Source organism: Jaculus jaculus, chromosome 13, assembly GCF_020740685.1.
Source record: "Jaculus jaculus isolate mJacJac1 chromosome 13, mJacJac1.mat.Y.cur, whole genome shotgun sequence".
NCBI classification, from domain to species: domain Eukaryota; kingdom Metazoa; phylum Chordata; class Mammalia; order Rodentia; family Dipodidae; genus Jaculus; species Jaculus jaculus.
The window spans coordinates 36512596-36529425 of record NC_059114.1 but is presented as its reverse complement, the minus strand read 5'-3'; the positions used below and the strand labels follow the sequence as shown (position 1 = coordinate 36529425).

Sequence of the window (16830 nt, the reverse complement as noted above, 5' to 3'; positions counted from 1 at the left end):
AAAGATATGACAGCAACCTCTATATATAAGTTAATTTCTCTTGTATATCCAAAAATAATTTCTCATATAAAATAATGAAAATCCAGTGAGGTGGTAACTTCAATAAGACCAGAAGCTTTCATGCTATGCTTATAAAATGGTTCTGTGTTTTATACAGGTATAAATTTCAACCTTTGTATATGATAACTTGCATTTCCAATTTCTAACCCAATAATGCACACAAGGGAAAATTATCAGCCATGATGAGAAGCAAAATATTTTCATTTCATGTATAATTCTTATAATACACTCAAGTTTGAGTAGGTATCATGTGGCTAGAAGGATTCTATGAAGGTTCTCTTTAGACTTGTAATTCTCATGTGATCTGCTAATGCATGCAGTGCAGACCACTCTGTTATCAAGAGTTTAGAAAACCTTACTCCCAAGACACCAGCTGTTTTTATAGTAGGAGGAAGAATTGATTTCTTTGAAGTTGTAAAAAGTTGTGAAAGAGCTTAAGTGAAAAGTAAAACTTGGGATCTAAATAAAAGATGACTCCAGAGTTGTTAACTTCAGCTTGAAGTGACTTACAGGGCTGCTGCAGTGTTCAGAGCCATCTCCGGCCCTTCCGGGGATCTCTCTCTTAGGACTGCTCATGTTACACTCCGCCTCCTTAACTAGGAAGAGCTGTTCATCCAAAGCCTCCTTCTGTAGTTGGAGTTTCTGGACGTAGCCTGTCTGAGTCTCCAGTTCTTTTTCCAGGGAAAAGATGATTCTGTCCTTGGCTTTGATTTCATCCATCTGAATTAAATGAGACCCCAGACATTTTATTTAATGATGTTTTAAAGAATTTTTCTTTTACTAAGGTACAAATAAATACCTTCTTTCTGCTGATTGATACAGAAAAAATAGTTATGGATCTGACAAATTTACTAAACTCATCAATAATATGGGGTAACATTATGTAATAAAAGACTACTCAAGGTTAGTTATATTTTAATCTCTAATATATCCTGTAGGCATATTTTCCTTCAATAATGGTCTGTGTTGATTAGAAAATGATAATCTAAATGGACCATATTTCACTTAATCCATTCTGAACATCACACACTGTTTCTCAAAACATTTGCTTTTTGTTTGTTACACTGCCTCTTTAGGGGAATAAGTATTTGATTTCAGTGCAAATAGTAATAATTGATACCGTCAGCTGGTTATCTGGAAGTGAAAAACTTTTCCTCTCATTTCATTTCAATCTATGTGAATATTCAAAATGGAACTAAGGAAGTACATTGAACACAAACACCATGTTTTCCAATTCCTAAAAGTGCCTTTTTATATTTAACAGCTCACTCTATGTTCATCCTTGCTGTGCTCTGTAGACCACGAAGAAAACTGAGAAGCATTTGGGACAGAACTTGTGTTGCATAGTCATGTATCTTTCACATATAAATGCATGGTTATTGATTCTGATATTTGACTAAACTTTAGGTCAACTTTGGGAGGGCACTGGAGCCAAGTCCCCATGGCTTTTGTCTCATAAATTATGAGGGAGAAATAGTGTCCTGTTGGTTGGGGAGAAATTATCATCAGTAGTTTCTAAGTGTATCAAGAATCCAGTGTATCCTTAGCTGAGTCCATATTTATTTTTCAGACTGTTCATGTGAAGAATTACTTACAGTAAACACACCTCTTGATGTGCATGCACCTGGCTGGTTTTGAAGCCCTATACTCAACAGGACTTGGAAGGAAACCAGCCCTTTACCACCCATTCAATTATTCTTATGCTTACCGTAATTGTAAGTGAAATCTACTGATCTTTCCCATACTGGAAGCACTATAGTCAGAACATCATTCTGGAAGTTAAGTGATCACCATTTAACAGATGATAACTGAGAACTTAAGAGGCTGAATGCTTGGTTACTATCACCTGTCTTGTGAATTGTGAAGCCTGGTTCTTTAACTGGATAATCTCATTCCAGAGTACATGTGTAGGCACTATGCTGTACTGGCTACAAAATTATTGATATTTCCCCAAGTCTTTCCTAAATAGGGTCCTGTGGAACAGATAGTGTTTTGTAGTGAAGAGGCTCTACTATAGAGAAGTTATGAATACAGATTCTGGTCTCAGAATACTGAAAATCAACCAAAGGTGAGGAGTGATATGTTCCAAAATTCTCTGGGAATTATTTTTCTGAAAACAACAGTTCCTGCTTTTATCCTTCCAGTTCCCAAAGTGGATGTGGGGATGAAGGTACGGATAAATAAGTGAAACAATGAGGAAAAGCATGCATATATTACTGGAACAGGTTCCACGTTCTTCTGTTTGTGCCCACACTGTGAACCACTCTTCCAGTGGTTGAGATATAGCAATGTTATTAAGAAGGAATTCATACCTACTGCAGCAAAATGCTTGAAAAAAAAGTCATGGAAAACATTTTTGATTAACTTGTAGATTTTACAGATAAAGGCAAACAAAAATACATAAGTCAAAATTTTCCTCTAATTTTTGCCTACCTGCACTCTCCATGGTTAGGTATTGATGCTTTCTTCATCAGCCACAGTCATGTCAGAAACCAAAGGCAGGGCAGAGACTACTATTTCTGCACTGCATTTGGCCATTATTGTCAAACAATACAGTAGAATGAATTGCAAGCAAAAAAAAAAAAAAAAATCAGAAATTTTGACAAAAGCAGTATTTTACAGTCACACTGCATTATAATGCTAAGGAAATTACTTTTATTTATCTTTTTTAAATGACCTATTAAGTCATGTGTGGTGGTGCATGTCTTTAATCCCAGCACTGGGGAGGCAGAGGTAGGAGGATCGCCATGAGTTCAAGGCTACCCTGAGACTACAGAGTGGATTCCAGGTCAGCCTGAGCTAAAGCGAGACACTACCTCAAAAAACTAAAACTTAAAAAAAAAAATAAAGAAAAGAAAGAAAGAAAAAAGAAGGGGTTCTATGGTAACCATTTTTTAACTTAAAGTGGAAATCCTAGAGCTATCATAAAATGAGCAATAATGTAATTCTTAGAAAATAGCTATTTAGAATTGGCAGGCACCAGAGGGAAAGAATGTTCTTTCCTCAAAAACTACTACTATGTTTAGAGGAGTATAAAGAGGATGGCTAATTTAACAAGATGTGACCAAGTTCTAAATAATCCTAAACTTCTGAGTATAGATGTATATAACTCCTTCTTTAAGAGACTGAACAAGGTTAACTTAGGATATAATATACCTTTTAGAAAACAGTTATAGTTGTTTTAAATTTTAATATTGTAAGAGAACTAAGACAGGAAATTTGAAAAACAGCAAATAAGCTACTTATGAATAAAATCCAATTAAGAAAATCATGATGACAAGAGTTCCTTCCTTATTTTGAGGAAAAAGATCTATTTTTCAAATGACTGGGGATTTTATAGCTCTGTTGGAGCTATAATACTTTCAGGAGGGGGAAAAGACTGATGAATCACTGAGGATGTTTTCATGGCTGCCATTTTCCTTCTTTTCTTTCTTTCTTTCTTTCTTTCTTTCTTTCTTTCTTTCTTTCTTTCTTTCTTTCTTTCTTTCTTTCATTAAGAACATACTTTGTATTGATGCATCATGTGCTGGTACCATCTGTTCCCTTTTCCCTCCTCAGTAGGGTTGCTGGTATTCTCCACGGGTTTGTGGGTTATGGTGTGAGAGCAGCAGTCAGGAAGGCCAGTGTCTAGGTCATATGAATTACCCAGTGGAATGTTATAAATGAAAACCCACCGAAACATGCTGTTTTGAACCAGTTTGTAATTTACAACATGCTTATAAGCTATTCAAGAAAACAAGTCACTGCATACTCTTCATCCCTGTGGACTTGGAGAATTCAGCTAGGGGCGATTCCACAATCTCTTACCATATGTAATTCTTATTTCTACCAAACTACTTAGTTACCTATAGCATCAGGCAAAAACATGGGTATTTTTTTTATAATGTACACAAAAGGAAACACTTCAATTAACAAATACTACTGAGCTCTGAACCTGAAAGATAAAATTCTTGCCCTGTCCTGATGGGACTACTAACCAGCCGTCGAATATCCCGTTCTGACTCCCACTTGATCTTTGAGATGGCTTCCTGGTGGGACTGATGCTCACTCCTCAGGTCCCCAGCCTTGATCTTATCTGCTTGGATCATATTGCTCAGGGCCTCATCCACCTGCTTCTTGGCGGTTTTCAGGTCCGTAATTTCCTGCAAGAGCTTCAGGCGCTCCGCGTCAAACAGTTTCCGGGCCTCCTCCCGGGCCTCAATGGTGAGCGCTGTCCTTACTTTGTCACTGCTGCCATCCCGGAGAGCACAGAGAGCAGACTTGAGCCTCTGGATCTCCCCATCCCGCACCTTCACTGTCCTTGACATTTCTTGCTCATGCTGCTTGATGAGATTCTCCCGCACGGCCTGCAGCTCCTTCATCTTCTCCTCGTGCAGCTTGGCTTTCAGTTCTGTCACCAGGACCGTGTGCTTGCGCTGCTCCAGCTCACGGATCCTCTTTGCTTCTTGAGTTTTCTCTCTTTCAAGCTTTGATACCTAAATGCAGAGAGGTGAAAGCATGAAAAGACATGAGCCTCAGAGAAAAAGTGTGCTCCTGGGCAGGGTCTGCAGCTTAGGCTGCTGTGATCTCTTAATTCCTCATCTCTTTTCAAAACTTCCAGGGCCCTGTGTGCTCAGAGGAAAAGCAACCACAGGCCTTAAAGCTATGATAAGGTGTGTAAAAGGAGAAAATACCTAAGAAGTTTATTTCAGTATGTTCAGACAAATGCTTGGTGTTCTAGGGTCTTCTTATTCCATGTGTGGTCCACAGATAAGCTGCTCTGGCTTCACCCAGAAGCTTGTTAGAAATGCAGAAGCCTGGGCTCCCTTCCAAGCCTATGGATCAGAACATGCATTTTAACAAGCCTACAGGTAATTTTCACACACATTAAAACTGGGAAGTGTTTCTGAGTGGCTCTGCCCTTGGTGGATAAGAGTTCAATGCAGACTGCACAACTCTAGCTGTACGCCAATCGACAAATGTGAATAATTCAAAATTCAACACTGTGACCAGGCAAATAAGTACCTAAGATAATTCAAGATGTCTCTACCTGCTTGTTTTTTGTGGGAGGCAAGCTACTGATAATGGAGAAGGTGAAAATATACTTATAACAACCACAATTTTAGCTTTCATAGTACAGCAGCCTAGTTCCATTTCCCAACTTGATACCCACATGCGTACACACTAGTTAGCAACACACAACATCCAAACCCTGCAGTCTGTTGGACCCTCTTTAATGCAGGACTTTAGTGGCTATAATTTCTGCACATTCCACAAAAGTCTTTGCATGTGCTCCACTCCCACTTATCGTTTGACCTTGCTGTCCCCACCAGCCAACACTCCAAGTAACGTGATGGGCATTTCTCCTAAACTTCTTTATCTTAATTCTTCTTGGTGGCCAGCAAGCTAGAAAGGTGGTATAGTGGAAGGCTTAAGGGGAGGGGATAGTAGATAAGTAAGTAGAGAACAGAAATATTGGGGGGGGGTAAATGTCTAAGTGGGGTGAGGGGGTTTGGCAGGAGGTGTGGAAAGAGGGATATATATATATATATATATATATATATATATATAATAAATAATCTGTATAAACATCTTCTTTGTTAGATAATTAGAAAATATACAAGCTTTAAAATATAGAGTGATAGTATAAATGCTGTGGCCAGAAATCATAGGCTGTCACAGAAAAATCTCTGTGCCAGCTGTTTAGCAAGATGTGTAATGTCCTCAACACAATACAGGTTATTGTCAAGGCTCTTGGTTTCTTACCAGAACTAGATGGTAAGGCCCTAGTGCCAAAGACACCACATGCTTGGCTTGCAGGATGCAGAAAAATCAAATTAGAACTGAGCTGAAAGCCTCTTTTCTGCTGACTAGTGGTAATAGATTTAAAAAGCACTATGCTGCCTGCTGAAGGAGAAAAATCATCAGTGGCCTTAACCAGTAATGGACCCTACAAGCTGCATAACTGGCTTCCCAAGGAAGATGTGGTCACTAGGGCAATAGGGACATGTCTGTTATGGAGATAACCAGCTTCTCTCTAACTTGATTTGAGGCCCACTTCAATGGGTGGTACTCATACCTTATATTAAAAAGCCTAGTCAAAATTCTATGGCTGGGAGGATCTCCCTAAGGTAGAACTTACTACTGTTGTTTATTTATATAACTATATTGTACCTATCAAATTGCCCTCTAAATACTTTCATTATATATATAATATTAATTTCTATTGTGATTGAGTATTAAATTCATTTAAGGCTTCTTGTCAGCTAAACAGAAAATAAAGAGGGAAAAATCTGTTTGAAATGAGATTTTGAATTTTGTCACATTTGTAAATGCTAATGCATGTCTTCTAGTAGGGTTGTACTGCCTTGATACGACTGAGTCAGCCTCTGATTTTGTGGACTGGGTTGCGGCAAGACATCTCTTTCTAATCCAGCCCTGCTGTGTCCTCCACTTAACAGTTTATTTCTGATGCCTGCTACCCATTCTCTGTTTCTTTGTCTTGACACACACACACACACACACACACACACACACACACACACACACGCACCATGTTTGAAAAGAAGAAACTCAGGGAGCCACAGGAGTATTAGCTAGTTGAGTAATATTGAGTCTCTGCCATTTCACAGGTTGGAAGGTTTGGTAAAACAATAGTTGAAAGATTTTCCAGTTGGAAATGTTCTTGAGTCAAAGTCCCCCTTGAAATCATTGTGATAATAAAGCATCTGAGATCTTACTTACCTCAATAGTTTGTTTACCCACCTTTAGCTATAACAATATTTTCTAAGTCAAGTAGCATTTTAGAAATATTTTACCTTTAAAGACACAATGATTAGTCTCATGATGGTTCTTCTGTAAAGTTCACAGCCCAGAAAGACATGGTAAAGACAGCAAGCAGGCATGTTCAAAGCCTGTCCTCTGACTTCTCCTCAGATCAGGCTTCAGTTCCTCCTGGGAGAACCCTCTAATGCTCTGCCCTGCACTGTATAGCATGGTGACCACTGGCTGAACTGAGGACTTGAAATGCTGGATTTTGAAACTTAACCATGAAATAAAGGTAGTAAAATGTCCTCTTAATCATTTTCATAAAGATTACATAGTGAAATTATGTTCTCACAGTGGCTGTCAGTATCTGCATGAGACCTGCATAACATTGGGCCAACCAACAGGTTGTTGTACATGATGGAGGAGGGAAAAGTAATAAAAAGACATCAATTGAGGCTACTTGGTACTTTGTACATAGAATTACTTTTCCCTGACCAGCCTGTCCCTCAGCAATCCTCCTGGTGCACCCTCTGTCATCCTCTCGTGTCTTGCAACCTTGTTTTCCCGGGACACAGCTTACTTCTCCACTTTGTCTTCTTAGCATGCTTTAGTGATACATCCTCACTGGCCCTTTTCACATTTTCTTTCAGGTTATATGATGATTCTTTTCTTTCTTTCTTTTTTTTTTCATGATTGCCTGTTTTCAACACCACTCTCTTATCCTTTGCCCAGATTAGAAACTTCTAGAAAGCTACTGCTCTATATCCCTTTATGCCCAGCACAACACATGTATGGAATTAAACATATGCAAACATGCTTTCCTGATGAGCTCTCTAATCAGAGGCAAGAATAATAAAGCTTGTCATACAGTTTAGAGAACAAAAGTGAACAGTCACTAAAGATCCCCACCTGCACCTGCACATCACATGAGAATGCCCACTCCTGTGTCTGTCAATTCACCAGGTGCTTCAGCAGGGGCTGCCTAGATCTCACTCTTAGTCTGTCTTTCTAGAGAAAATAGAAGAGGTCATCTTCCCAACCTGAGGCATCTGGAGCTCAAAGGCCAGATTGATCTTTCTCTTCTTTTATAAATACAGGTATCCTGGAAAGCAGCCATTCCCATTTGTTCACACACCACTTAAGGCTGTTGAGTGTTGCAGGACACAACAGACTAAACATTTTCACAGACGTTCTTGCACATTGTGCCTGAATCACTTACCATCTTCCCTTTATAGGCAAGTTTGTTTGCACCTGTTCTAGATAATGCATTTATTTTTAGGGGAAGGACCTATTTTTTTAAACTGCTTTAGAAACCCAGTTTACCTTCCATATAAGACACTGGGAATGTGAATTCAGAATCTAGTCCTCTTCAATTTCAGGAGGAAATATTTACCCTAGACATTTACAAAAGTGTCATGACCACAGGACCATTGAGTCACCTATTATGAAGGGGAACTAACAATTCTCAGAATAATAAAAAAAATGTGAAAATGGATAAAATAGACATTATGAGTTTATATTTTATTCTACCATCTGCTTCTAAGAAACTTGCTCAAAAAATACCTGCAATAGTCATTTCTGGGTTAAATTTTGAAACTACATGGAGAAATAATTTGAACTATAAGGCATTATAATATAAGACAATATTAATAAATATAAGAAAAATCCCCCTGAAGTTATTCATATCAAATTCTCTTCATGTGAATAACATTGTAACTTCGTATAATTCTGCAATTTTCCCCAAATTATAAACCATAATATGTTTTTCTGTGCCAATAGGAAGGGAGAGAATGAAAACACCTGACAACATCTAAGCATGGAAAATATATTTCACATGGAAGATAGATCAAATAAGCAAAAAATCCTGACAATATAGTTGTATGGAAAATATATTTTGCTGTGTGTGGTGGTGTGTGCCTTTAATCACAGCACCGGGGAGACAAAAGTAAGAGGTTCAAGCTGGGTGTGGTGGCGCACGCCTTTAATCCTAGCACTTGGGAGGCAGAGGTAGAAGGATCACCGTGTGTTCGAGGCTACCCTGAGACTACATAGTTATTTCCTGGACCAGAGTGAGACCCTATCTTGAAAAACAAAAAACAAAAAATAAAACAAAAAAGTAAGAGGTTCACTGTGAGTTAGAGACTAGCCTGAGACTACAAAGTGAATTCCAGGTTAGCCTGGGCTAGGGTGAGACCCTACTTTGAAAACTAAAAAAAGAAAGAAAGAATAAGGAAAGAAAGAAAGAAAAAGAGGGAGGAAGGGAGAGAGGAAGGAACGAAGGAAGAAAGAAAGAGGGGTAGATATTTCAATCTGAAGTCAAAAACTAATATAAGCAAATACTGGCTATCACTTAAGGGAATTCACAAATCACAGACAATTCCAGGAATTTCAGTAACACTGTACATTTCTTAGGTGTACTTGTTTTAGTTCTCATGGAAACTGCCATTATCTTCAGGATTTCTTGACATGACTATTTTCCCTTTAACATGGGGAACAATGCTTCATTTTGAAGGAGAGCCAAAATTTTGAGGAATTAAGAGGAAATGACACTTATGTAGTGAAGCTTATTTTTATGAAAATGATTTATGGTGCTGACTGACTCAGTAAGGCAATATATCTAATCTGTACCATAAATCTCAAAACAACTATACACAGAGATGTCTATGTCTTTTCTGTTTTAAGAACATTCTTATTTGCTTAACAGGGAGATGAAGGGAAGGAGAGAGATAAAAGAGAGAATGGTGAACAAGGGCCTCCTGACACTGCAAACAACTCATGTTGGGGAGTCAAACCCCCGCCAGCAAACTTTACAAATAAGCCTGTAACTGCTGAACAATCTCACCAGTCCTGAACAAACTATTTTTGAGCATAAATAAATATGTGAGAAAGATAATGTTTTGGAATAGAGGGAATTATTTAGTAGAGAAAATATAATTTTGATTAGGAAAATTGTTGGAAAGAGAATAATTTCATCTCACTCAAATACTAGCATTCCTGAAGGGCTAACTGTAAGTCAGCACCTTTCTAAAAAAGCTTTATCCTTATCAGTACAATTAACCTCCAATGAAGCTCTTTGATGTCTGCAATATTTGCTTCACCAGAATTTTGGGTGAGAAAAATGAGGAAAACACAGCATACTACAATAGATAAAGAAGGCTCACTGACGATGACCCTGTAGCCAGGAGCTATGTGTCGCTCAGGGCCCAGCTCTCCCTGTTCTCAAACTTTGAGCAAAGTGTTTACAAAATTTTTTTAATTAATTTATTTATTTGAACAAGAGAGAGGAGTGAGCAGATAGACATAGATAGAAAGATAGATAGGGGAGAGAATGAACATGCCAGGGCCTTTAGCCACTGAAAACGAACTCCAGATACATGCGCCACCTTGTGCATCTGACTTATGTGGGTCTTGGGGAATCAAACCCGGGTCCTTGGGCTTTGTAGGCGAACACCTTAACGACTAAGCCATCCCTCCAGCCCCCTGAGCAAAGTGTTTTATCTTTGTCAGCCTCAGTTTTCTCATTTGAATGTTAGAGTTGGTGATCATCTCATATGGTTGTGGTGAGAACTGAGTATATCAAAAGCCCTGTGGAGTCAGGCATGGTAGTTCATATTTTTAATCCCAGCATTCAAGAGGTTGAGGTAAAGGCTCAGATGGATGTGAGTTCAAGGCCAGCCTGAGGCTACAGAGTGAATTATAGGTCATCCTGGGCTAGAGTGAAATCCTACCTGGAGAACAAGAAAAGCAATAATGACTAGCCCTTTGGAAAGGCTGGCATACACGAAGATGAGTAACTCTTAAGAAACAGCAGACACAAATGTTAATTTTGTTAATTATTTCTTTACACAGCCTCATATTCTATTGTTACATCAAACCACCAATATACATGCAAGGACCTAAAATATAATGACTTATACTACTATATGTAATAAGAATAATAAAACTGTAATGATTATTTTCTAAACAAAAGTAAAGGCCCAAAGATAAAACTTGGTGTCAAGAGACACTAGGAAGAGTATGGCATTGGGTGGCAAAAGCCAAGGAGTAGGCAACAATAAATAATGCTTTGAAGGATAAACAATTCTTGAACTTACCATTTTCTTGCTTGGATAAAATACCCAACTAAAAGCAACTAATGGCTAGTCTCCAAGGACCTGCTTCATGATGGCAGAGACAAGATAGTAGAGTAAAGCTGGGCATCACCTCTTGCTGTAGCAAGAGTGAGCTGAGCTCTGAGACATAGGAAGCTGGGTTATAATACTCCCCAAAGCCCACCCCCAGTAACACATCTCTTACAACAAGGCTTCACCTTCAAACTACCACTAGCCAGAGACCAAACATTCAAAGTACATGATGCTTAGAGAGACTTGTGACTCAAACCACTGTGGTGGTTGGATTCAGGTTTCCCCCATACACTTAGGTGTTCTGAATGCTAGGTTCCTAGCTATGGCGATTTGGGAATTAAAGCCTCCTGGGGGCAGTACATTGTTAAGGTTGGGCTTACGGGTGTTACAGCCAGTTTCCTCTTGCCAGTGTTTGGCAAACTCTCCTGTTGCTGCTGTCCATCTGATGCTGGCCAGGAGGTTACATCCACTCTCTGCTGCATTCTTCTCTCCTTCTCCTCTTGAGTCTGTAAGTCAAAATAAACCTTTTCTCCCCCATAAACTGGTCTTGGTCAGGTGTTTTGTTTTGTTTTCCCCAGCAGTGTGAATCTAACTGCAACAGTGAACTTGGTACTAGAGCAGTAGGATTGCTGCTGCTAGAAACCTGACTGTGTGGCTTTGGCCTTTTGGAACTGCTTTGCAGGAGGATGTGGAACCATGTGAAACCATGGCCTAAGAGACACCTTGTAGTGCTGTAAGTGAAGCATAATGGATCACTCTGATAAGAGTCTGAAAGACCTGAATACAGTAAGAACTGTGGACTGTGAGGATTGGTTTATGAAGGTAAGAAAGAGTTTTACCTGGACTGGGTTAGAAGCAGTTTGTGTGAGAGGCTTGCTTTTAAACCAATGTATTAAGAACTTGTGCAGGGTTGCATTGTATAGAAATGGACTAGTGTAGACAGAGGGATATAGCACAGTTCAGCTGCAATTGTTTGAGAGATTATAGCCATTGATTTTGGGCCAGCTGACCTGCACTGGGACAACAGGAAGAAGGCAGTATTTTGAAGGGGCATGAATGCTGAAGGAGTCTCCTGCTCTTCAAAGTCTGCTTTATTTGCCACTGGATTAACAAATTGGCAGCCTACCTGGTATTATGGATTATAATAAATGCAGGAAAAAGAGAATCCTTAAATTTGCAACACAGTTTTGTTTTTTGGAAATGTCAATGAGCAGTATGAATCAGGCTTGTTACATGACCTGCTTGGAGACCCAGTGGAGATGCCAGGACTATGAGATGGCTTCCAAGGAAAGCTGCTTCCATCAGATAAAGTTTTACAACACTGTCAGTAGCCTAGGTGGAGGGGCAGGATTGCAACTCCAGAGACTTGTTGGAACTACAGAGTTTGATGTTTGCCTGTTTAAATACTGTACTTGTAGAATGTTTCTTTGCTATTCCCAATGCCATCTGTTGCAATGTGAATGTTTATTCTGTACCATTTTGGGCTTGGGGGGGTTGTTATTGATGTTGTTATTATGGCTCAGTTAAAAGACCTTGGATTATGGGGAGATGTGAACATCATTAGGATTTATAAAACTATGGGGACTTTGAAAGTTAGACTGAATGCATTGCATTTTGCATCATGTATAGTTATCAGTTTATGAGGCCCAGGGACAGAGTGTGGTGGTTTGATTCAGGTGTCCCTTATCAATTTAGGTGTTCTGAATGTTAGGTTCCCAGCTGACATAGATTTGGGCATTAATGCCTCCTGGGGGTGATGTATTTTGGGGGTGGGCTTATGGGTATTATAGCCAGCTTTCCCCTGCCAGTGCTGGCACACTCTCCTGTTGCTGTTGTCCACCTGATGATGGTGAAGAGGTGATGTCCACCCTCTTCTCATGCCATCATTTCCCCTGCCATCATGGAACTTCCTCTCAAGTCTGTAAGCCAAAATAAACCCCTTTTGCCAAAAGCTGCTCTTGGTCAGGTATTTTTCTGCCAGCAATGTGAACCTGACTGCAATACCACTGCAGCTACTAAATCCTTTTGCCTTAGAGAGTGTATGAAGAAAAATTAAAATCTGGAGAATTTAACCCTGCTTGAAAAAAGTTAGAGTACAACAGAAGGAGAATTCATGACTACCTTATTCAGACCTGACACTGTGTTTTTCTCTTCTGTTGTAATACCAGTTTAGCCAGTGTAAACCAAGATAAAGATGGAGGTGAGCTAAGCTTTTGTGTGATCTTAAGAGGTCTAGGATAAAAAAACTGGAGTTGAATCAAAGGTAAGGAAATGGCTGAAAGGTTATCAAAGGAAGTCAAGTTAATAGAAGCTCTAGCTTGGATTATCTGCTTTGGATGTGCCTGGAGAGTAAATTCATGGTAAGCTTAAGGATTCCTAGGAGCCAAAGTGCTTTCAAGCAAAAGACTGAGGAGTGGAAAGCAATCCAAGCAAGCAGGCTTCCTAAAAAGGACGTCTTACACAAACTGGGGGAGCAAAGGAATCCTTCCTTCTTACCCCTTCCTCCTTTCCTCCCTACCTCCCCACACCTGCCCACTCTCTCCCTTCTTTCTTTCCTAATTTCTTCTCTTCAGAAAGTTATGCTTCCTGAAAACAGAAACAAAGGGGCAGATATAAAGAAATACCACATGCCAGATTTGGACCTTGAGCCCAGTGGAACTTGAGGACAGACAAAGTTTATGGGTTTTCTAATAGTGCCTGGTGGAGTGGGGTTGGGGAGAGGGGATAGAGGGCAGGGAAGTCAGCCATTTAAGTGTAGTTTCAATCTTCAGTATCTTAGATAGGAAGAAAATGCTCATTTTGTCTCCTGTACTTCTGTCACTGGCAGCAAAGAGTTTAACAATGTGAACCTGATTTTCTTCCTCAGAACAGTACCCACAGGTTGCCTTTGACTCAGGCTTGCTGTGATGACTGTGTCAAAATGCTTTGTGGTCAGAGGGGCCACTCTTGTCCTCGGCCTGCTCCTGACAGCCCCTCTTCAGTGTCCCTCTCTCTGCGTTTGTCACGTCATCCATTCTGCCACTGTGCTCACATTCTGCTTACTGAAACTGGTGTCCATGTTTGAGGGGAAGTGTGCCCTCCTGAGGAGTTCAATGAGTTTATGTCTCTTCTCACAGCAATCCCTCATATCCATACAGACTGAACATGGGACTGTGGCCTCAGGGTGTCCCCAGAAAAGAAAAGCATCAGAAAATGTCATGGTATAATGGATCAGAGTTCTGGTATGAGGAAAAGAAAGACCCGAGTGGAAATTATTTCTTTAATTCAAGCCTAAGCTTCCATCTATATAACAATGACGAGTGATACAGGGCTGTCAGGAAAGTATTTTTAAAAGAATAATACAACTTCACTCATCCAGTAATTTTGAGCACTTCCTATCAGTTAGTTACATTTTTCATCAATAAAATGGGAATAGCAACAATGAACAAGAGATGTAATATACCTCCAATGCTTGATACAAACTGGTCACTCAAAAATGTGTCCTCTCGGATACTCTTATAGAAGCTCCTATTGTTCAATTTGATAGATGAGGGATAGAAAACACTTCAAATCCTGCTCAGGATCAATAAGGGTCCTTCTAGCAAAACTGGCATTAAGACCTGATGAAGTATGCTTGTGGGAGGTGTGAGGAATAGTAAGCATTTGGTAAGTTGTAGCTATTTATATTATCAGCCAAAGCCCTTATGAGTAACTTTGATCTCTGCATGCTGGCCATTCTTGTAAGTACAGTGGGATTATTTCTCTTGCTGGGAAAATGGGTAATGGCCCATGGCCCACAGGTTCCCACTTTTTACTCCATTCCCAATAGCTAAATTGCCATTTTATCATGGGAGCCTCAGGACCAAAGTGTAAATTGCCATCTTGGCTTTGAGCGTGTTCTCTCTCCTAAGACTGGTCCTTTGAAAACACCATCACACTCATCTCTCATGAAGCTTCTTTATGGCGGCTTTGCCTTCCATGTTCCCTTTGCTCTGTGGAAGCAGCAGCTGACAGGCTTTGCTCACCAGGCTAGTTTCTGCTCTGGATTGTAATAAAACTGCCAGGGAAATGGAGAAAGACATGGGTCATAAGGAAAGGGCATCAGAAGGCTGTGTTCTCATGCCAGAGGCCTGTTGAAAGCGCCTGCTCAGAAGAATGGGGGATTATCCCTACTTTGATAACTTAAACATCAGACTAGGCCCTGGAGGCATGACCAGCTCTATCCATACTCAAGTGTTACTAATTTTAATTGGCTTGAATGTGTGGAACATTGCACTTGTGGGGGACCTCAAGGCTTCTGCTCCTTTAGATCCTAGTGTGTTTGTTTTCTGTCAAGCATTCATTTGAATGTCATCTATCACTTTGTCTTTACTAAAAGTAAAGGACCTTGCCTCCCTTTAAATGTTACATTGCCCTAGAGAAAACTAGAAGGCACGAGCCATGTATTTGTAGGTGGTGAGTGGCAAATGGCGCTCAGGACAGGGCGCCTGCTCGACTGAAGGCTGGGGCGCCTCCGTTTGGATCACCCGTTCTGATCACCAGTTCTACTCCTCACCCCGCCTGCTGAATCTGAAGCCTTGGCTTGGGGCTTGGGATTCCCATCTCCTCCTTACTCCCCAGGCTATTCTCTTGTGACACACAGAAGTGCAGAAACACATCCAGGCACCTGAACTTCAGATAGTGATATTGAGACAATCACATTTGTTTCCAAGGAAAGAGAAAGTTAAATGATGCCTGGGACTTCTGACTGTCAATTTAATGCCTTGTAACATGAGAGCATGTTTCACTTTGTTTCATGGAAACTAGGAAATTTCCTTGATAAAGTTTAATTGCAGTTCATTTATCCAAGGTCAACCTTAGCTGAACTAGGATCTAATAACTTTTGATTAATCCAAAGCTCATTAAATATAGGTGCTGCAATGAGGGAACTAGGTTGAGGCTAAATAAATAAATAAATCTTGATAATGAGGCAAAATTAAAAAGTGGGATAAAATGGAATAAGGATGTTTGTTGGTTTGTGAGTTACTAGTTTCTGATGGAAAAATGTTTTATTACTATACTAAAAGTTGTCTAAATGAGGCAGTTTTATGCCAATATAGTTGTCTCTAGGTTGCAAAAAAAAGTAAATTTTATATTGGCCCTTTTTAAAATTTATCTTTTTGAGACGGAGATAGAGAGAGAGAGAATGAGAATGGGCACACAGGGCCTTCAGCCACTGTGAACCAACTCCAGATGCATTCGCTCCCTTGTGTGCATGTGCGACATTGCATACTTGCAACACTGCATCTGGCTTATGTGGGATCTATAAATTTGAACATAGGCTTTGCAGTCAAGCATCTTAACCACTAAGCCATCTCTCTAGTCCTATACTAGCCATTTTAAAGTGCATTCCTAGCCATCACTTTTCTTTGTAGTGTCCATTACTATATACCATCAAGTCATGTATGTTTTGTGATGAGATTCAGAGAAGTGATTTATTTTTTAAAACTTGCCAACTAACTCAAGTATAGACAGTATTAGAAAGAATACTAATATTATCTAAGGAAAATAAATTAATAATGATTTTTGAGTTTACCCTAATTCAGATATCTCTCAAAGAACTTGCTAACAGTATTCAGACTTAATCCTCTTAAGTATTTTATGAATTGTCGAGTTCATATCTTGTTATAGCCCTAAGGCACAGTAATAATATTTTGCTGGTGAAGAAACAAAAATATAAATAATGAACCAGTTTTCATTTGTTCAATAACTACATTCTGTACTTTTAAGACGTGGATATTATTTAGGCTTTAGAGATACTGAGTAAACTAAGTCTTTGCTTTCACAGACATTACACTTAAGTGGGAAAAGATAGGCATAAATAGATAATTGCATTGCTATGAACTATAATCAAGAGAATGTGGTGGGAGGTAAGTCAAAG

At 39.6% G+C, this 16830-nt stretch overlaps 1 protein-coding gene across 4 annotated transcripts in view; it reads right to left on the bottom strand.

The window, feature by feature from the left end:
- Jakmip2 (janus kinase and microtubule interacting protein 2) overlaps positions 1 to 16830 on the bottom strand; it is a 248800-nt gene that overhangs the window by 60092 nt on the left and 171878 nt on the right. For 3 of the 4 annotated variants that reach the window (XM_004664740.3, XM_045132489.1, XM_045132488.1), the window contains exons 3-4: positions 4038 to 4535; positions 571 to 780 (exon numbers count right to left, since the gene is read on the bottom strand). In XM_004664740.3, coding sequence (XP_004664797.1) covers positions 571 to 780; positions 4038 to 4535 — 708 coding nt within the window. The remainder of the gene's footprint in view (positions 1 to 570; positions 781 to 4037; positions 4536 to 16830) is intronic. The other variant, XM_045132490.1, reaches the window with a different exon arrangement.